General features: G+C 32.6%; 1 protein-coding gene across 1 annotated transcript in view; it reads right to left on the bottom strand.

Annotated features, from left to right (window-relative positions):
* Positions 1 to 1,168: 1,168 nt before the first annotated feature.
* Positions 1,169 to 23,211, bottom strand: part of LOC143047143 (uncharacterized) — a 36,826-nt gene continuing 14,783 nt past the window's right edge. The window contains exons 6-16 of the mRNA XM_076220093.1: positions 22,743 to 22,883; positions 21,070 to 21,174; positions 20,317 to 20,478; positions 18,312 to 18,437; positions 17,500 to 17,667; positions 12,901 to 12,975; positions 11,001 to 11,244; positions 9,725 to 9,816; positions 8,669 to 8,788; positions 8,119 to 8,290; positions 1,169 to 5,450 (exon numbers count right to left, since the gene is read on the bottom strand). Coding sequence (XP_076076208.1) covers positions 4,939 to 5,450; positions 8,119 to 8,290; positions 8,669 to 8,788; positions 9,725 to 9,816; positions 11,001 to 11,244; positions 12,901 to 12,975; positions 17,500 to 17,667; positions 18,312 to 18,437; positions 20,317 to 20,478; positions 21,070 to 21,174; positions 22,743 to 22,883 — 1,917 coding nt within the window. The 3' untranslated portion in view covers positions 1,169 to 4,938. The remainder of the gene's footprint in view (positions 5,451 to 8,118; positions 8,291 to 8,668; positions 8,789 to 9,724; positions 9,817 to 11,000; positions 11,245 to 12,900; positions 12,976 to 17,499; positions 17,668 to 18,311; positions 18,438 to 20,316; positions 20,479 to 21,069; positions 21,175 to 22,742; positions 22,884 to 23,211) is intronic.

A 23,211-nucleotide genomic window follows, 5' to 3' on the forward strand; every position in this document is an offset into this window, starting at 1 on the left:
AGAAAAAAGAAAGATTTATAGAAAAATATAATTTATTACTGGTAGGAAATACAAAACGACAAAGATAAAGATGTAAAATATTGCAATTCATTTATTAAGGATAACATTACCGACATATCCAAAATGTGCAAAAACATTCTCTTTAATTTGTGTTTACTTGTGAGTGAAAATGTACTTTTATAGACAATGTATTTACCCTTTACCCTCTTCCGAAGTCGAAGGTTTTCGGATTCATTTGGTTATTCAGAGTAGCGGATCGACAGCGCTAGACTTGGGAAGATGACCCTTTATCTGCAATGACTAACTATATATTTCAACACAGTGAGCCAACAGTATTTTATGTCTCAGTTTGTCGTACATGGGAATAACAACAAGAGGAAGTAACTGTACATAACCTATGTTTTTGTTACACCCAGAAATATTCGATTCCTTTCCCTACAATGCATACCCATGCCGGTATGCATTTAGTCTGCTAATCAATCCTAATATTTTTTTTATTTTTACTACTCAAGAGTAATCGTAGCCTGGCAGTGCCCAAGTTATTTTTTTTGTTCGCCTCAAGGTGCAAGCGTCTATGTCTCCATTCAAGTTAACGTCCGAGTTCATATCTCAGCAACTATACATGGAAGGATCATGTAACCTTGCGTGCACATGTATGCGCTAGGGATGAAACATCAGCATCCAGTCAAAATTAAGTCGTTGTGACCTACATTTTCCGCTTGAATGAATGACTTACTTAATTTACATTAAAGTTTACATCGAAGTTCATATCTCAGCAATTCACATTATAGGATCATGCTTTGACCTTGCATGTGCATGCATTGGGATGATACATCTGCATCCAGACAAAGTTATGTCACTGTGACCTACATTTCCCGTACATTTACATCTGAGTTCATATCTCAGCAACTATGCATGATCGGATCATGTATGCTTTAGGGGTGGTACATGAGCAGAATTTGCTTTTTGTCTACAATTGGGTGGACCGTGGGTATGAACTATATTTTACAATTGAATGATTTACTTTCAACTGATGTTCCATAAAGAGGTAAACTTTGTAATTGTTGATTACCAATCTTTTCACTTTGCCAGCCATACTCTCAAATTGAAGCCAAGGAAATGTTATGCCTTGAAGGATTTAATGTATATAAATCAATTCAACAACATAGAAATTACCGTACAGTTTATTATTATAAATCAATGCATATTCAAAAAAACATCAGATAACAACTTCAAACATAAATGATAATCAAAACAACATTTATACATTCAAAAGTTTTAAGTTTAATGTAACTCATAATATTGTGATATGATTGATATTTCGAGTAATGCATTCTAATATGATTTGCTGTAATTGCTTTATGGCTAAACTCTGTTTAAATGCTCAATAAACCACTTTTCGTAGCTGCGCATTTTAATACTTTTGTTTGTGGTGGATTACAATAAGATGTGTTGTTTATATAGATATTGTTTCCTGAAAAAGTTAATTTGTTGTCATTTTAAGATGACCTGGTCCTTTATATTCATTATTTAACCACTAACTACCGCTCAGGGTTAAGGTAGTTTTTTTTTTTGGGGGGGGGGTCTTGATCATTGCCATATAATGTGAACAAGATTTTGTATAATAAAACTTTGTTCAATGAGCAATCAAAATTTGCAAAGAAACTTTGGGGTCAGGGATATACTTTAAAAGATACAGAGCTTTAAAAATGGACCATGTTTGGGACTTTTACCTTTTACATATGCATTAATAATCAACTGAAAGGTCCTAGTAGCGAAAAGAAGGAGCAAGGGTACTGGTTGTGGAATTATAAACCCACTTGTCATGTTTTGTTTTTAGGTGTAATATTTGTTTTGAACAAAATTAAGTTCTGACAACCTATGTCACAGTTAACATAAATGAAATCATCCTTTAAAATTCTTGATTTTACCCTGGATATGGAAATACCGAAATTTTACAACTAAGGTGATATAACTCTCAAACAGGACAAAGAATATTCCTCAAACTTTTAAGTATATGTTGATTTAATAGATAGCTTCAAATTAGAGTCATAAAAATTGATATGTCAAAAGTTACAGCATAAAATATATAGTAATTTGTGTTTGGCAGGAAAGGGGAGATAATACTTTCAAAGTAATTTTCTGCAAAAATATAAATATTTTGTTACCTATATAGTCAAAGAACTTTCTAGAATAGTAGCCTTACATAATATGCTTATAAAATATTACTAATTAATACATTGGTCCATTGCTTATATTTTGTGGAAAGTGAAGTAAAACAAAGGCACTCCTGCACAATATATGCGAATTATTTCCCTTTTTTGTAAAATCCAAAAAATGTACAATTTTACAAATTAAGCATTAATTCAATATGATTCGTGTATTTTTCAAATCAAATATATTATTTTTGATATTTTGTACCAATAATCATAACAAAAGTATATTGGTTATGAATAATTCCAAATTGCGCAGATTGGATGCGCAAGGCTATCATCCTTAATTAACTACCTTAAATGGGAATATCAAGGCCATGTTAAAATTTCCAACAAATAAAATTATTTCTTAAATAACAGATAGTTCTTAAAATTTGAATCAAAACATAAATGAATGTAAAGCAATGTAAACATAACTGAAGCATGAAAGATGCCCGTCATGTGCTAGCACTACTAGGTATATCCCCCCTCAAAGTTGGACAGCAGTTAGAGAACCTTTGTGAGCATGCTCACATACCCCACGCCCCCATATTCTCACTGGACACACAAAATCTTCACAGATTCCTAAGGTCAAAGACTCATAACTCTACAAAAGTCAACTGATAAAATATTTCTTGTGGATATGCACATTTACATATTATGTCCTCATTAACTACAAAGTTTCATGAAATTCTGATGTGTGGTTTCAGAGGAGTTGTGATGACAAACTGTTGCAGTATTAAATTTCAGCGAAAATTCAAAGTTAAAGGGGCATAACTCCCAGAAAAAAAATTTAATCATAGTGTCCTGTCAATATGCACATCTACAAAGTTTCACGTAATTCTGTTGTGTGGTTTCAGGGGAAATGCGATGACAAACTGTTGCAGAAGTATATTTAGGCAAAAATTACAAGTTAAAGAGCATTACTCCTAGAAAAAAAATAGAATCGAAATTTCCTGTAGATATGCACATCTACATCCTTATTATCTTCAAAGTTTCATGAAATTCTGTTGTGTGGTTTCAGAGGAGTTGTGATGACGAGAACAGAACTGAAGGACGGACAGAGAGAGTGATGAAAGACAGATGGACAGGTCAAAAACATTATACCCTCCGCAACTTTGTTACTTATGGTAAAATTAAAATGGCTTACTTCATGAAACTGATGAATGTGAAGCTATGTATCAAATTTTGATATCATTCCATTTTATTTTTTTGTTTGTGATGAAAGTTATCCATAAAACATCTCATTCACTGAAAAAAAACTCAATTCCAGCAAAGACAGGAAGTTGATGGTGGAGTGCATCAAAAATAGATTACAATGTACAATTGATCAATATGTAGATGTTTACCAATGGACAATGTACCATACTAGTCCAGTCAAATTAAGCTTTAACCTCGAACTAATTGCATCAGAAAATGTTTTAGTTCTAATCTATAGCATTAAGCCACAAATATAAACAGAAAAAAGTCCCATAAAATTTAACTTGAGGAAAGCTCAAAATCAGCATTTTTAATTTCCTATGGAAATTAACATTGGAAAGGGGAGATAACTAAAAACAAGTCTTTTTTTGTTGTCAATTTTTTGTTGATTTTCTTAAAATTCACATAAAGTATGAAACTTTGACGGGGTTATAAGTTCTTATTTGACTATATTATATAATCTTCTGCTCATGAAATGCACAAAACCAAAGTGTTATGGGTATTTTTTTTTGCACATTTTTCATTAAAGAAATAGCAAATGTGTTGCTTTATGACCATTTTGAAATAATAATGTGAAAATTTGGTATGGTTTATTTCTGTAAATTATATTTGTTCGGCAACTTCTTTGTTTAAAGAAACTTTAAAGCCCAAAAAGAAGAATATATGCTTAATTATTTTTATGAAGTTTGATATTCTTTACCATGACAAGTTGAAAAAATTAATAAATGGTCAACTAATGAATTTTGAAATCTTGGTTGTAGCTTGATTAAAGATATGAAAACACTTTTAGAGCTGTTTGTTATTCTCTATATAGACGGCTAAAATATCAAGAATCAATACATTCTGATGAATAGAAACGGTAAAGTTATAATTTTGTTCCAATTTGTATTGATATTCCTTTTTTTTTGCAGACTTATCTCTCATTTTCAATGCAAATCTCCATAGGAATATTAAAATCGTGATTTTTTAGTCTTCCACAAATTAGATCTTGTTTGACTTTTTCTGTGTATATTTGGGGTATAATATGCTAAAGATTAAAACTAAAAAATCTTCTGTTGCAATAACTTTAAGGTTAAGGTCAAATTTATGCTCAATTGACTGGACTATAAAAGGCCTGGACAAAAATAAACTTCAAATTACGCCTTCATTTTCAGCAGTAAATCAGAAATACTTACGAGAAAACCATAATATATAAACACCATACATAAATTAACACAAACAAAAACTGTTCAACTGAAATTCAAACGAATTAATGCCACCTTTAATTGTGGAGTCTGTAACCGACTTCTAAAATACATTTACTTGCTTATGGCAACAAATAGTCAGAAGTAGTGCTCTGATGAGACTCAATGAGTACTGCAATACAATATGTATACATCAAAGGATGTTACACTGATTATTGATTGACTTATCTTTTTCTCCACACCAAAAAGCATCTATCAAAAAACCGAAACACATTTTTTGTGTTAATCTGTAACAAAAAATAATATAAAGTTTCTTTAATCAAATGGCAATTATTTTGCTGTAAAGGTTAAGATCTCACTATTCAGTCACTAAGACCAAACCCATCTCCCATTACCATCCACTTGCAGTAACGTTCCCCAGCTTTTCGAGTTTGTGCTTTTAAATCTAAGGGGAATGTTGCATTCAGCGCACAGGTGCTTATTTTTGGACTTTTGAAGTTGGGATCAAAGTGGATGAGTATTGGCTTATAAAATCCTCCTGGAGGTTCCATGGTGCTGCCGGTGAAGAAGCGCAAAACTTCCTCAGCTGAGATTTGCAAATCCTCCTTGGCAGGCTCATAGTCGCTACGTGGTGATTCTGATTTGCACAAAGCAAGCCCTGCGAACGCATCTTTCAGGAAGGACTTGAAATAGACATATGCCTTGTCCTCTTGTCTTGCCAGCTGAGAACCACATGCACCATACTTATTTAGCTTGAAGAGTTCTAAGAACTCGTTCTGGTTTTTTTTGGGAATGAGGTCAAGGCTCAAAAAATGCAATGCAGCTTCCTCTGCCTCTGGCGTTGATTTCCAGACTGAGAGGAATGGTTGCAGACCTGGAAAGAAAAAATAAATAAAATATTAGTCATACCACCTGCTTTCTTTTTTTTTCCTGCGGTAATGCGGAACAGGGACATAGCAATGCTAGCCTCCATGTGTCTGTCTGTCTATCACACTTTTGTAAGAGCTCTCATGCTGACATTACTCAACTGAATTTTATAAAATTTATACCACATGTTACTACCACTAATACCTTGGACAAGTTCCAACATCATCACTGTTCAATTATTTTGACAGGAGTTATGGGAGTTTATCAACTTTGTTTAGTAGGCTAATCATATTCCACCTAGTAGTTTCAGAGGAGTTAACGTTTGAAAAAGTTTAAGACAAAGGAAGAAAGAGGCAGAGTGATGGCAAAAGTTTACATAGGCTATTGGCCAGGTGTGCTAAAAACAACACTGAAATTTAGAAATAATCTGCAAATGCCAACTGGATGTCTGAGTGAGAACACTTCTGGACCCATTTTTCTCGATGGAAAGGAGGTCTAGATCCTCAAATTTTTCCTTTTTATTATCTATAACTTTATACTTTTGCTATGATTTATTACAACACTGCTTTAAAAAAAATATTTTGGGGCTCCTTTTTTCTCAGCAGAAAGGGTCAGGATCCTTGAAAATTTAATTTTTGTAATCTACAAGTTAATATATTACAACCCCACTTTTTAACAATTTTTGATTTTCACCCTTTTGACATCTTTCTGCACAGCAGAAAAGGTTGGGATCCTCAAAAATATAATTTTAGTAAAGTATTACCTTTCCAATGATATATTACAACCCTACTTTTAAACAGCATTTGATTTTCCACCCTTTTGGGCCCCTTTTTTGTGTTCACATTGTCACGAGGAACATTGTGTTGAAATTTGAAAAAGACTCAAGTCAATGGACAACAACAAACACAGACCTCATAACATAACTTTTTGTGGTCTTATAAAACTGAAATCAGAAGATAAGTTTACGAGTTGTTGCATAGACATTTGCAAAATGAACAACCTATAGGCTTTAATAGTGGAGTTCATGTTTTGCCATGGGAAACCCCTAAGTTCACAGTCATCAAACATGTCAAAATATAAAATAGTAGGAGACAGACTCTCAGAGAGTTTCAGTGAATTCTTTTGTGCAGCTAGGTAGATCACAAGTATATATTATTTGAGACATTTTTTTTTTATAATTTGCCAAAATGAAGATTTTACTATGCTCTTTTCAAAAATTTAATAAAAAGTAGGGGTCACTGTGCTATTTTTCAAGCTTTGAGTCTTTGAAAATTGCCAAAATTTGGTTAGTTTGTTCATGAAAAAATAGTGTGCATAAAAAGAATTTTGAAATAAATTGTAAGAAGAAAGGTTTCATAATATGTTTTAAGAAAATAAAAAGAAAACATGGTGTCACCGAACTTGATTTCTTGCTACAAGTAAAAATAAAAAAATTCCCATTAGCCCAGTATAAATTTTGTACTAAAAGAGTTATCTCCCCTTGAATGGCTCATTTTGAAAAAAAATGATTTTAAAACCACAAAAAATGATATTTGTTAAAGTATTTTGTACAATACAATTAATTTACAAATTTCCTTTAAATAGAAAAAAACATTCTAACCCATTGAATTGCAAATCTGTCTCCATATTTGCAGATTTAGGCAAATAACTAGACCGATTTTGTACTGTGATTGTACAATCCAAGATGGCAGTATACCATGAATCTACCTCAGGAGACTAAAGTAGATACAACATGTACACAATATATATATCATTAAATAAAATAGTAAAATAAGTTAATAGTTAACAGTTCCATTCAACTTAACTTTTTAACTTATTTCACTATTTTATTTAATGAATATATACATCTGCACATGTGAAAATTATTTTTTACGCCTATATAATATATATATACAAGTTAAGACTTCTCCACCCTATATATATATCTGAAAATATACAACTCGTTTAAACATCAACCTAACAATGTTAGATCTGTAAATTTGCTTTCACAATTTTTTTGTTCTTCCTTCGATGGGATTCGAACCCATGATACCGAGATATGGTGACACCAAATCGCCTGCACTGCAGCCGTCCCGCTACACCTCATGAACATCTAGGCTTCATAAAAATGAAGCTTTCAGTGGCCAGGTGTTAACTTTCCACATCAGTTATATATATACACATATGTATATCCATGCATCTCCTCTCCATGCCTAATATATCATGTACTGTAGTACGCAGCTAGATTAAAACTGATGAGGAAAGGTAACACATGGCCATCGAAAGCTTTATTATTGTGAAGCCCAGGTGGTTGTGTGGTCTAGCAGGACGGCTGCAATTCAGGCGTTGTGGTGTCATGGTATCTCAGTAGCATGGGTTCGAATCCCGGCGAGGGAAGAACAAAAAAATTTGCGAAAGCAAACTCACAGATCTAACATTGTTGGGTTGATGTTTAGACGAGTTGTATACACATATATATATATATATATATATATATATATAATATATATATATATATATACAACTCGTCTAAACATCAACCTAACAATGTTAGATCTGTTAATTTGCTTTTGCAAATTTTTGGTTCTTCCCTCGCCGGGATTCGAACCCATGCTACTGTGATATCGTGACACCAAATCGCCTGCACTGCAGCCGTCATGCTAGACCATATATATAAATCTCACTAACAAACTTGCCTCTCTGAAAATCCATGATGGCAGGCAACTGCATGGACAGCACATCTCTCCTGTAGAGGCCTCGGAGCCAGCATTTTCTGTCAGCCTCACACAGGGCTGAGGAAGGCTTCGAACAACCAATTGAAAGCCTATCCACAATGTCATCTATCTCATCTAATTTGCAATTCAGAACCTGTAAAAAGACCATGGTAACATTAGAATGTAAATACTAATACCTCCAATTATAAATTAACAGCCTTCCAAGAATGGTTGTAGCCAGTTGGTGTAAAGAATGACACTTTCCAAAAAAAAAGTATTTTATATGAAAATTTGGAAAGAATGTGGATATTTATATCAGAGCTGTTCAAAATCTACCAGAATGTGGGAACCAAAGAGATATTACTTTGTGACCTCTGAAAAAACTTTTTCTCTCACAAGAATAAGTAACCACTGTGAAACATTTTAAAGAAGAAATATTTACCCTTATAATTACCACGTCAGAACTTCTTACCTATACAGAAAGTAATTACAATAGAATCTAAAAAAAATTCTTTATATACCCCCTCTTTACCTTTTCTGCTAACTGTTGCTGCTCCTTTGTTTCAAAGTGTTGCTTTGTCACTTCTCCTAGACTGCCTTTAATAATAAACTTAGCTAAAGGCTCTGTAAATACAGGCAAGCCAACTGTGCCCTAAAATTAGTAGTATAGAATGTTAGCCTTGTAGTGCAGTGCTAAACACATGAAGTACAAACATGTACTAACCCCTAGGATAGTGTTATAATTGGTTTCTGACTATCCTGCCCAAATTCTTATTCTATACAATAATTTTTGTATACCTCCTACAAGTTCCTAGTATTATTGTTCAAAATGATGAAATACAAAACTCTGCAGATTATTAATAAATCTCTTACCAGTTTCCTCAAAATTCTGTTCTCTGAGTGCCACATTTATTTAGTCATGATGTCTCTGAATTTCTTATTAACTGATATTAATGAAATTGTCAAGTATGATAACAGCACATTACTGTTAAAAAAATAATTCATCTTCATACTGCTTGTAAAATGAATGCATGACCCTGAGTATGATGCTGCTCGACTTTCAGCATCAGGGTTATCTAAGTCACATATCAGAGGCATTGACAGTCAGAAGTTAGGTTGCTGAATGACAACAAAGTTACATCAATTCTAAAGCTTGATGAAATGATAATTGGAAAAATGTTTACTGTGGAATCTTTATTGTTCGTTGGATACCAATTTTCGTGGGTTTCGTGAACCACAAATTCGAAATTCAAATGTCCAGTGACTATCATATTTTCAATAGGCTTTGTAAACAGAGATTGGCAAAACCATGAAATCTAAGATCCACGAATATGCATATTTTCAGCGATCCACAAAAATTAATACACACAAAAATAAATGAATCCACAGTATTACCCAAAACTAAGACATGTTGGAGAGCCAAGTTGAATTTTTTATTCATGTTTATTTATAGCAATTCAACGGACTATCCAATTCTTCTTACAAAGAACTATACTTCATTGGGCATGAATAATGAAATGTTATTCAACTCATGTCCTATAAATCAAGAAGTACCAACATATCAAAGTCGTATTGAAAAGAACTATACCTGGGCAACTGTACTACCAACATAGCGTCCAAGGGTCTGAAAGTCCTGGTTGTCTAAGGCAGAAGCATTTATGGAGAAACCGCTACCAGAAGCTAATGTCCAAAAAAAAATCATGGCATCATTTATATGCTTTAAGGACAAATTATTGAAGCTACTTGCTTAACTCTATAAATAAGCAGACTCTTTGCTTAATTTCAGAAAGAATATTAGATGTTTTTCTGAGTAAGCAGGTACTGATTTCATAGGTTCATGTAGTCATCTATGCTTAAACAAGACCAATCGATTTCTGCACCTGCGTTGCATTGCAGCTGTGATTTACAGATGCTGAGGAAAATGGGAGGAAACATTATGGAGTATATGTCTATTTGACTTGGTTAACTCTACTAAAAACCATAATTTTGATGATAAAATGTCGGGTTGTTGTCTCTTTGATACATTCCCCATTTCCATTCTCAATTTTATAATACAGTTAAAAAGGTCTATATAATATGCTATAATGCAGTTAAAAAGGTCTATATAATATGCTATAATGCAGTTAAAAAGGTCTATATAATATGCTATAATACAGTTAAAAAGGTCTATTAATATGCTATAATACAGTTAAAAAGGTCTATTAATATGCTATAATGCAGTTAAAAAGGTCTATTAATATGCTATAATGCAGTTAAAAAGGTCTATTAATATGCTATAATGCAGTTAAAAAGGTCTATTAATATGCTATAATACAGTTAAAAAGGTCTATTAATATGCTATAATACAGTTAAAAAGGTCTATTAATATGCTATAATGCAGTTAAAAAGGTCTATTAATATGCTATAATGCAGTTAAAAAGGTCTATTAATATGCTATAATGCAGTTAAAAAGGTCTATTAATATGCTATAATACAGTTAAAAAGGTCTATTAATATGCTATAATACAGTTAAAAAGGTCTATTAATATGCTATAATACAGTTAAAAAGGTCTATTAATATGCTATTATGCAGTTAAAAAAGGTCTATTAATATGCTATTATGCAGTTAAAAAAGGTCTATTAATATGCTATAATGCAGTTAAAAAGGTCTATTAATATGCTATAATACAGTTAAAAAGGTCTATTAATATGCTATAATACAGTTAAAAAGGCCTATATAATATGCTATAATGCAGTTAAAAAGGTCTATTAATATGCTATAATGCAGTTAAAAAGGTCTATTAATATGCTTTAATACAGTTAAAAAGGTCAAAAGAAGAATATCAACCTGAAGTTGAGGATTTTGGAACCAGTTCTGCTCTTACCATTGCTGAGAGAAGATTTCTCCCACTGTTTCAAGACAAGGCTGTTAAGCTCTCTCAATAACCCTCCACCATCACAGCCATCCTCCGCCTCAAACTCAATATGTAACCTTGATCCAGGCTTAAAACGGGCAACTTCCACAAGAAGGGTGTCAATAGCATCTTCACGCAGGATTGAGATAATTGATATGTTCGGATCAAGCTTCAAACTGCATGCTTCAATGAGATCATCTATTTTTCTAGGCTCCTGAAAAGTAGTTGCTTATGTGCTATGTTCTAAATATTATGTGAGAAAATTAAATGATATGGAGTAAATAAGTGAATACAGAATCAATCACAAAAAAAAAAAAAAACACTTTCATCCAGGGGTCACCCCATGGTCTTCAATCCACACCATGTACCAAGCCCTAAAGTGCCCCAACAAAAGTAAATTAATAAATTTTTATTACATTTATCTGTCATAATGACTTAATATATGACTTAATATTATATTTGAATTTGCAACAATGTCAAACATAACTAGAATTGCAAGCTATAGTTGATGTTGCCACTGGTCATTTTTGATGGCTGCATGTTGTTCACAATCATAAAATTAGCCAAAACATCAATTTTTGTTGAAAAAAGACAATGTTGAGTTTGTAGCCATCTGTAGCCCATCTTTCGAAATGGTTGCCAAAATATCGACAATTCTTACTATTTTTTCCCATCAATTCCACCTTCATAGCCTATTGAACAATTATACATAGTTTCATCATATTCTGCTTAACAGTTTTGGAGATAAATGACCATTTTTTTAAAAACATTTTAACGCGTTTTGACAGCTTTCACATCAATGACAGCTTTTTTGACCAAAATAAGTTTCAATCTTAACTGTTCAGGCAGAACTCTGCCTGTGAGAAAAAATTGTGGCCTGAAAAGAAGAATAACAATATTTATCGCAATTTTGTGGATTCTTCCTTTGATCTTTTTTTGTGATAACATACCTGCCAACTTTTGAAAATGCCCATGGGGGTTTTAGCGCGCGACAACAATTTCAAAGGTTGCAATTCTTTGCGATGACTATTTTGCACGTGCTGTTTTGTGGTCTATCAGGTTGGGAACAACACCTAGGGATACCCCCTCAATGTTAGGGTATTAAAAACCACTTTTTATGTACAAATGAGCACACATTCATATTACTTGAAGACACTTTTCCCAAAGAACTATACATCTTATGATCTACATGTACTCATTTGTACTGAAAAAAAAGTGGTTTTTAATGTCCTAACATTGAGGGGGTATCCCTAGGTGTTGTTCCCAACCTGATAAAGCTGGTCCGTCTTTGTGTATAATTTTAAATTGGAAAAGTCAACAACTATTTAGTATTCTTACACATGAAAATAATTCCTGGTCTTACAGCTACATGTTCATATTTTCTACTGATATAATAACTAGAATCATGCAAATAAACTTAAGAAAAAGGCATGTACGCTCATCTTACAAATATGACACTTTTTCTAGACCACAAAACAGCACGCGCAAAATAGTCATCGCAAAGAATTGCAACCTTTGAAATTGTTGTCGCGCACTAAAACCCCCATGGGCATTTTCAAAAGTTGACAGGTATGTGAAGTCTAGAAAGAAGCCCATTTCACTGAACCAGTTTACATAAAGGTTTCAGGGCCGGCTACGTCCTACCTCTTGGTGTGATGGTTTCTCACTATTCATTGAAGACCGATGTGTCTTCCTGTGATTTATTCTTACTCGCTGGATGGGTTGTTGTCCCTTTGAGTTTGACAAATTCCCATTTCGATTAATTTTTCTATTATTTAAGTTATCAAATCTTGAATTGTGAAGAAATAAGAATTTATTCAGATTGCTGCAATCTATTGTAAATATCTCGACATCTACTAGGTTTAAGTACCTTCATAGTCTCAATAGTAGAAGCACTACCAATAGTTGAAGTATCAGCAAATGTCTGCTCACCATTATCAGCTGTCTAAAAAAAAAATAGTGCAACAATATAAAATAAAGGGCTGCGCTTTAGCGCATGATACGCCCGTAGCTCTTTTAACTTGTCTTTTATGCTTTAAATGAATTTATATGATCAACTAGAAATAGTGTGAGCCCTGTCAAATACCCCCCCCCCCCCAAAAAAAAAAATAATAAATAAAAATGCACAAAAAATTTGGCACTATTAAGGTGGTACCTAACACTACAGGGAGATAACTCAGCAGAATGTTTAAATGACGTTGTATTCTTAAGGGAATATTAAGCTTCTCAATGATCAAAATGAGTGTTTGTCAAACTGCTATATAATCTGTAATCAGTGTAATTTTTCTGATTAAACGGTTGGTTCAATTTTTTTGATTTTTTTATATTTTTGTCAAAGGGTCAAAGTAAATACTTTGTCAAAATTTTAAGAAAATTAAACGAGCCAAATTAATTTTAGTTCAGGTGTTAGGTACCACCTTAAGGCTATTCACCAAAGTTGCATAAAATACCCTTTTTATAAGTATAAAAATTCATTTCTTAAGAAAAAGTAAAATCTAAAATTTATAAAAATGGAAAGGGAGCTTATGTCAATAGATATAAACAATTTAACAAAGTTGCATAAAATTTTGTGAAAGTGTTAGTTATTGTCCAAAATTGGAAAATCCCCCCCCTTTTTAAGCATAAAAATTCATAACACGGAAATGTAAAATCTGAAATTTATAAAAATTGAAAGGGAGCTTAAATCAACAGATATAAACAACTCATCAAAGTTTCATGGACATTGGTGAAAGCCTTTTTGAGTTATTGTTCAAAGTGTTAAAAATCCCCCTTTTTTTATGAATAAAGCCCCATTAATCCAAAACTAAAAGTCATAAGAAACCTCAAATAAAAAAATAATAATGCATATGTTTTTTATAACTCAATGGATAGTTCTCATTATAAAACTTATGTACATATACTTTTTTCTGAAGAAAATTCTTTAATTTATTCATATTTAGAAAAAGTTTACTTATTGGAATTGCTTCCTTCCAGCAAGCAATTCCCCCGACATATTATCCGTATGCAAGGTGACCTCAGTGTGACCCATCTCGTAAAAATCCGGTGACCACAATACGCATGGATGTCCTTAAAATAAACTATTATCTGAATATACATGTTAAACACGTGCTCAATTTCCATGCTTTTTTGTTTATTTTTCGTCAATTGTTGACAAACATGTGACAATCGTTAAACTTCGGCTTCAAAACACGAACTTTAATTACCTGCCATATTTTCACTGACCGATTGAAAAAAAAATTGACGATTATACGAAATTTACACGAAAAAAGTGATAAATTCGAGCACAGAAGACTAAGTTTATGATGTTTGTATGCATTGGTTCAAGAATTGGAAGAACATTATTTTTCATCGGTCACTCGTTTCTTATGACTTTAAAATCTGAAATAAAAAAAAAACGAAAGGGAGCTGACGTCAACAGAAATAAATAATTCACTTAAGTTTCATGGAAATTGGTGAAAGTGTTTTTCAGTTATTGTCCGAAGTGCGGACGACGGATGACGGACAATGGTATACCATAATACGTCCCTTCTAAAAGACGAGCGTATACACACACTGTTAAATATACTTTCATTTAAAAGCTACTAATATCATCAGTAAACTGAAGAAATGATTAAAACTTGCTTTGTGGAAAGCGACTAGAAAAACTTTTATAGTTGTAGTGAGGCAGTGATAAAGCATTGCCAACTAGAAAATGTGTGTGTAAAACCAGATGTTTTGGGGTGCCGAAAAGGACTCTTGTGGTTTTGTACTCAAAATTCAAATTTTTATGGACAAAAGTAAGTTTTGTTCAACAAAAATGAGTTCTGTTTAATAAAAATTGTAGTATACTACAAATTTAAATTTTGTCATACAAAATTATCTTTCAGTGGACAAAAGTTTCTTTTGTCATGAAAAAAATCAATTTTGTATCACAGACTTGACTATTGTTAGGCAGACAAAAAAATCTAAGTTTCCAGTAACCCAACTGACCCTGTTTTTAAGCCCTGACCCTAATTATTTTATTAGATTAATCAAAACAAAAAAGGTATCAACCGACCCTGTTTTTGACACAGGCTTCTGTTAATCAACATAATAATTTATTTACCTTGCCTCTATTGTCACAGAAAGCCAGTAAACCATTTTATTAATGTTAAAAAGGTATTCCAAATAGGTTAAATCCAAGAAATTTGCACACCAGGTGCTTCAAAAACATTGCAAATGGCTGCACTTTGGGTATTTGAAACTAATTACAGACCCATCCTTGGAGAAAAACCATGATAATTTTCCAGATTTAACAATGTAAAAAAAACAAATATCAGAAATAAGAATTTAGAGACCTACTGACCTATTTTTCAAGATGATGTTACCGGTAACACAGATCTTTTTTTTTTTAGGCCTTACCGTATTTGATAAATGGGCTACAAAAGTCATTTTTGAACGAAAATTAGTTAAGTTTGGATTCTGTGAACTAATTTGCATACAAAATCAACTTTTGTGAGACAAAATTGAAACAAAAATGAATTTTGTCTCAACAAAAATGAATTTTGTCTCACAAAAGTCAATTTTGTTGAGACAAAAGTCAATTTTGTTAATTTTGTTGAGACAAAATTGATTTTTGTGAGACAAAATTGACTTTTGTGAGACAAAATTCATTTTTGTGAGACAAAATTGACTTTTGTTGAGACAAAATCAATTTTGTCTCAACAAAAGTCAATTTTGTCTCACAAAAATGAATTTTGTCTCACAAAAGTCAATTTTGTCTCACAAAAGTCAATTTTGTCTCAACAAAAATGAATTTTGTCTTACAAAAATCAATTTTGTCTCAACAAAAGTCAATTTTGTCTCACAAAAGTCAATTTTGTCTCAACAAAAATGAATTTTGTCTCACAAAAATCAATTTTGTCTCAACAAAAGTCAATTTTGTCTCACAAAAATGAATTTTGTCTCACAAAAGTCAATTTTGTCTCACAAAAATCAATTTTGTCTCAACAAAAATGAATTTTGTCTCACAAAAATGAATTTTGTCTCACAAAAATGAATTTTGTTTCAAAAAACTCAATTTTGTTCACAAAAATGAATTTTGTCTTACAAAAATCAATTTTGTCTCACAAAAATCAATTTTGTCTCAACAAAAGTCAATTTTGTCTCACAAAAGTCAATTTTGTCTCACAAAAGTCAATTTTGTCTCAACAAAAATGAATTTTGTCTCACAAAAATCAATTTTGTCTCACAAAAATCAATTTTGTCTCACAAAAATCAATTTTGTCTCAACAAAAGTCAATTTTGTCTCACAAAAATGAATTTTGTCTCACAAAAGTCAATTTTGTCTCACAAAAGTCAATTTTGTCTCAACAAAAATGAATTTTGTCTCACAAAAATCAATTTTGTCTCAACAAAAGTCAATTTTGTCTCACAAAAATGAATTTTGTCTCACAAAAGTCAATTTTGTCTCAACAAAAATTAATTTTGTCTCACAAAAATGAATTTTGTTTCACAAAACTCAATTTTGTTGAGACAAAAGTCACTTTTGTTTCACAAAAATGAATTTTGTCTCACAAAAGTCAATTTTGTCTCACAAAAATCAATTTTGTCTCACAAAAGTCAATTTTGTCTCACAAAAGTCAATTTTGTCTCACAAAAGTCAATTTTGTCTCACAAAAGTCAATTTTGTCTCACAAAAATCAATTTTGTCTCAACATAAGTCAATTTTGTCTCAACAAAAGTCAATTTTGTCTCACAAAAATGAGTTTTGTGAAACAAAATTCATTTTTGTGAGACAAAATTCATTTTTGTTGAGACAAAATTGACTTTTGTGAGACAAAATTCATTTTTGTGAATTTTGTTTCACAAAAATCAATTTTGTCTCAACAAAAATGAATTTTGACTCTCAAAAATCTATTTTGTTGAGACAAAATTTGTCTCAAAAAAAGTATATCTTTGTCTCACAAAAGTCGATTTTGTTTCTCAAACAATGAATTTTATCTACAAAAGAGAATTTTGTCTACAAAAAGAATTTTTATCATTACAAAATTGAAGTTCTCATAAAACAAGTCTGAATCACATAGTTTTGCAAGACGAAAATGGTTTTGTAATGACAGATTTGAATTTTGTAAACGCAAAATTGATTTTGATTACAAAAAGTGCAAGTCCCATTCAGCACCCTGTAGATGTCCCTCCCATAGATTGTACTTTCCCAGATATAAACTCAACTCAAAAGAACTGAACCAGAGTCAATGAAGCATAAAATGTAGGTCAAAGTGACCTGAGAGTTTCTGAACCGTGGCACACTACCCATGACACTTCCACAGGTGAAGTACCATAACTATACCATGTCTACTTTCTGAGATATGGACCTTAACCAAAGTGTTATGTACGGACTGACTTATGGACAAGGGTAACACTATATGTCACATCCTGTACATGGTTGGGACATAATAAAGCAGTACACTAAAATGAAAAGGGTACAAATATATAACTTCAGTTTTCTTACCTCGCTTTCTGTCATCCAGACAGAATTTAGCACCGTTGGGCCAGTTATCCCAAAGTGTGACAATGGCTTGCCTGACAAAGACGACTCTAGTGCCATCTCCATTGTTGCACCCCTAACAGTAAAAAACTCAGTTGCACTTGACTGTGAGCCAATGAAGTCCATCAGCACCTAACGAAGAAAATAAAATATCATGAACTTCTATTCAAAAAATCTTTTGATAGTCACTGCAATATATTTGGTGATTTAATTCCTAGAGCTCATGATTCTTGTTGAAACAATGAAATATACTAACCAACAAAAGAAACGCCCCACTTATATTAATTTCGTTGGAATTTAAATTCAGATGCCAATATCTTTAAAGTTAATTATAGAAATGAACTGATATTTTGACAGAATGCTTCTGGAATCCGTTATGTATCAAATTCTGTGAAAATGAAGATTTTCCTAATTTTCATTTTTGATTTCTCCAAAAATGAAAAGTGACGTCATTTTGTGACATTATTGAATGTTTTATTCAAGCTCAAAATTGCCAGAATTGACAATATGGTCACATTTTTAACCATTTATAATATTCATCATGTTCATTGTAATGACAACTTGGAAGGGAGGACTCTAAAAATAAATGTTGATTCACACAATAAATTGTCTGTGGAATTTGTAAGAAATTGCCTAACACGCATGGAGCAGCTCCTGCATGATTTGTATAAAATATGTAGAGAATACAACAGAAAATCTACAGACCCTGCACAACCAACTTTGTTCAAAAGGGGTTCAAGTAGCATTGTTTCTGTTCATATTTTACTGAAATTTACCTGAATGTCCTGACATTCCAAGAATTTTCTGGACAGGACTCCCTCTTGCGTTCGTATCTTTATTTCAAATCCATGATCTGAATCTGTTTGCTCAGCGAGCAATCTTGTTTGCCTCCTCAATCTTATCTGTTATAGGAAGCAAGTAAAGTTAAAATTTGAGAATGAGAATATCAACACTTGTGTGAACATGATTAGATACTACTGTTCAAATGAAACATCAAATTCTAGAACACTAACAAGAAAAATTTTGCAATTTTCAATCACGTAAAAGGCATTTACCAAATATAAAAAATGGATGAAAATGATGAAATTAAGACTGTTCAAGCTATAATGCATACAGCTTTTAAAAGTGTGTCAAAATTTTAACTTAATCTGTTGTGAAATAAAAATTCTTTTTTTTCACGGCAGTGGATAATAAAAGGCTGCACTTTAGCGCATGATACGCCTGTTGCTCTTTTAACTTGTCTTTTAATGAATTTATATGATCAACTAGAAATAGTGTGAGCCCTGTCAAATAATGAATAAAAATGCACAAAAAAATTGGCACTATTAAGGCTACCTCAAATTTAACTGAGTTTGTTGTCTTAATTTTTCATCCATACATTCTATCTTGTTCACAACACACTTTCTGAGTACCAAGTACCTTTTATATTTATATTAAAGAACCTTAGTGTCAGAGCACGCTCACATACCCCACGTCCCCAAATTGTCATTGGAGAAATTAAATAAGTTTAAGAAAAAAAAATTGTATAAGAAAAATTAATTTCCTGCCAATATGCAAAACTAAATAGTATGTCTTTATTATCTACAAAATTTCATGAAATTCTGTTATGTGGTTTCAGAGGAGTTGCGATGACAAACTGTTGCAGTAGTACATTAAAGTAAATAAGTTCAAAGGGGCGTAACTCCTAGAAAAAAATTGAATTGCAATTTCCCGTCGATATGCACAACTACATAGTATGTCCTTATTATCTGAAAAGGTTTCATGAAATTCTGTTGTGTGGTTTGAGAGGAGTTGCGATGACAAACTGTTGCAGTAGTACATTAAAGTAAATAAGTTCAAAGGGGCGTAACTCCTAGAAAAAAAATTGAATCGCAAATTTCTGTCAATATGCACAACTACATAGTATGTCCTTATTATCTGAAAAAGGTTTCGTGGAATTCTGTTATGTGGTTTGAGAGGAGTTGCGATGACAAGAAACAGGACTGACGGACGGACTGACGGATCAAAAACATTATACCCTCCGCAACTCGTTGCGTGGGGTATAAAAATGGAAAGGGAGCTTATATGAGTTATTGTCTGAAGTGTGGACAACGGACGGACAACGGTATACCATAATACGTCCCGTCTGAAAGACGACGGGCATATAAAAATGACAAAAAAGACTACAATGACAATGAGGAGCAGCAAGAAGAAACAGTGAAAGTGAAGATGGTGAAAGTGACTCTACTGAAAGTTATGATCTAAATGAGGAAATAGGTGATGAAAGTATGTTATCATAAAATGATATATGCCTCAGGGAACAGTTAGAATCTCAGGGACTGCTAATGTGCTTTCATCCTTGCAACTACTCAATAATAAGTACTAACGTATGACATTCATGGAACCTATTTTTTACAAGAAATTTAATGTTTTAAATTCAACTACAGATTTTACAAATTTTATGTTTTCATCAGATTTTATTAAGTGCTACTTGTTACATCAATAGATATAAACAATTCACCAAAGTTTCATGGACATTGGTGAAAGCCTTTTTGAGTTGTTGTCCAAAGTGTTGAAAATCCCCCCTTTTTTTATGAATAAAGCCCCATAAATCCAAAACTAAAAATCTGAAATTAAAAAAAGACAAAAGGGAGCTTACCTCAGTAGATATAACAATTCACTTAAGTTTCAGGGAAATTGGTGAAAGTGTTTTTGAGTTATTGCCCGGGCGTATAAAAATGTAAGTATAAAGTTGTGGGAATAATTCTTTCTCACACACATCACTGCATATACATTACTTACTAATTCAACTGCCTCAGCAGCTTCAGTAGCTTGCCTCCTTTCTGCTTCCTCTCTTCTTCTTATTTCACGGTCAATAGCCAAAACCTGTGCATACTCTCTGTCTTGCTCACAGCAAAGACAGTTACTACCAAGACCTTCCAGAGTGTGACCAGCTGGGCATGTCTGAAAATAAAACAAACACTTGTCTGTATATTGGAAAACAAATAACTATACAACAAACTTAATTATCTAGAGCAACTGGAAATTGATCAGCTCCATATAACAAGAACGCCAAGGGTACTCCAATAGTCAACCTAAACTTTGTTAACGTGAACTATAAAATCCTAATATACATATCTTCAACACATGAACAAACATAAGACAAATCAAAATCTTTCTTGCATTAAACTGTTGTTTTTTTTCTAAATCCATAGGCTGTAATTTTGCCAAATACCAGTTGACCCAAACAAACAGCAAACTTGATCTGTAACTCATCATAGTAGACTCATATTTCAAATTTCAGCTCAATATCTCAAGCTTTGTAGAAAAAAAACCACCCGTTAAGTTAAAACCTGACAGACAGAGGGACTGACCGACGGAGTGAGTACTAGACCTGCTTTTACCACAGGTGATGCAGGTAAAAACATTCTAGCATAAAACTGCGGGAATAGTTATCCCCTAAATAGGACAGACTGACAGATAAGGGTTAAAAAATATGCAACTAAACTTCAAGTTGTGGGGCACAAATAGATTAAAATAAGCCATAAAACCTACTCTATGGACACTAGTGCTTCTGTCAGCTTCATGACACTCCATTTCACCTGCTTTGTGGTTCTCAATGCCATCCAAGTTGTTTTCCTTGTCATCCTCATCGCTCTCCTTTAAATTCAAATGAAATAGAAATTTCATTAATCTTTTAAAGAGAAACTAGTGAATATGCACAATTATAGGCTTAACATCCACCACTGATTTTAGGCAGTGCAGTACACCAAAAACTTTTAACTAATAGTACGAAAACAGTAGGTTCTTCACTGGACCAAAGACCTTTTTAACGGACATAATTTGATATTTTTTTAGATAAACTTACTGGACATCTAGTCAAGTTCATCAACAACTTTTACTGGACCAAACTTAATTTTACTGGACTTTTGCCAATTTCAATAGATCTTCAGGATGACTGCAAAAAACAGTTTTAAAGCTTTTGTCTATTTGTTTATATGAAGTGTTGGCTAATTTTTACTGGTCAAAATCAATTTTTGTAAGGAGGGGTCGCATAGCATGGCGTAGCCACCTCTTCCATTAGCACACATCCAGAAAATGAACATCATTATGAAATTATTTAGGCAGTACATTTGCAGTGCTGTGCTCAGTGAAAAGTCCCAATATTCAAAACTGCCAAAGTTTGAATTAATGTTTTTCCAAAATATAATACTGATTCAAATAGAAAGAACTGAATGTTTTACTGAGAACAAACAAAATATTGGACATTTAGTACCCGGTCAACACTGTTGTATACAGTATTTATCTCCAGTTTTATGATTATCTGATGATGCATTTATATGTGGTTTTATAGCTATTTTGCTTAACTTTCCTTTAAATTGTGAGTGATAATATGTCTAGTATCATAGATGCCAACCCTGTTTTAACACAATCAGTAACAAATTATCAAATTTTACGTATTTTTGAAAAGCTTTCAGTTATCATTCATAAACTTACATTTACCAATAAAAATTACTGACAAGTGGTTGTTAAGTGATGTGCACTAAAATTTGTCATTTAACATGTTGTCTGTAGCATTAAATAATTGTTCAGATGTTCTCGACTGGTACATTTTCGTTTTGTCAAGGAGAAGTAGAGAAAGGGGGAAGGCTACTTCATAAAATGCAAGTTTGCCTCTTCGGAAGTCAGTTAGTTACTCAACAATTGGTTGATAACTCTCGAGAATTCGAAAGCATTACATTGGCATTTTCTAAATACCAGACCAGGACGGAAAAGTAATGATAAAAATCCGTGTATTACAAATTTAAAATTGAACGACGATGATTGGTAATCTGTAACTATTCCACTTTGAATGTAATAGCGTAGTTTTTATCGCAAAATCGGAAAACTACGCCAAAATCATAATGGTTGGCATCTATGCAGTATCACTGTACAGAGCTCATACGAACATATAATCTCTAAGGCTGTCTTCAAGGGACGAGTGCAATGATAACCCATATATATTGGAAACGCTGGCAGAGATCAAAATAAGCTGTGAACTTTCATGATTTACCAAATGCAATTTTGAGTAAAACTCTGGTGCTGTCAAATTTCAGGTCTGTATTTCGTAAGGATTTCAAAGCTTTTGTGTTAACAACAAATTGTTAACAGGTGACAGAAGGATAAAGTGAAAACTATAGGGTGCCTGCAATGCAGGATGTATTATAAGCATTCTTATCAGAACTTACTATACTTGATGCACTGGGGACAGGTTCTAGTGCCAAAATGTACATTCGTCCCTGTGGGCTCATGGTTATCAAGGTAGTTGCATCAAACCTGACACTCTTGGAAACAAATGGTTTCTTGAGACTTTTATTTCCTGGCATAACCTAGATGAATAATATGGTTGATTTAAAAACTTAAGAATTAATAAAACATCACATATTCTTCTTATAGTGATTCTGGCTTCTGTCTTAAATTTGTATTACCAGTTATCTTATCTGGACCTTTGAGTCAATTATTAGTCCATGTGGACTAGTGCAAGCGAAATGCATACGTGTATTGAGTTTCATCATGATGGCATACTTCCTTCTTGAAAATTCAACTTCAACCTGTAGGTTTACCTGGTATATTAGCCCCCTTTTTATAAGTTCATTACACTGTGTTTAAAAGGCTATTATTTTTTATAAATTTAATCAATTAAATTAATTAAGTATT

Source organism: Mytilus galloprovincialis, chromosome 10 (genome assembly GCF_965363235.1).
Source record: "Mytilus galloprovincialis chromosome 10, xbMytGall1.hap1.1, whole genome shotgun sequence".
Lineage (NCBI taxonomy): Eukaryota > Metazoa > Mollusca > Bivalvia > Mytilida > Mytilidae > Mytilus > Mytilus galloprovincialis.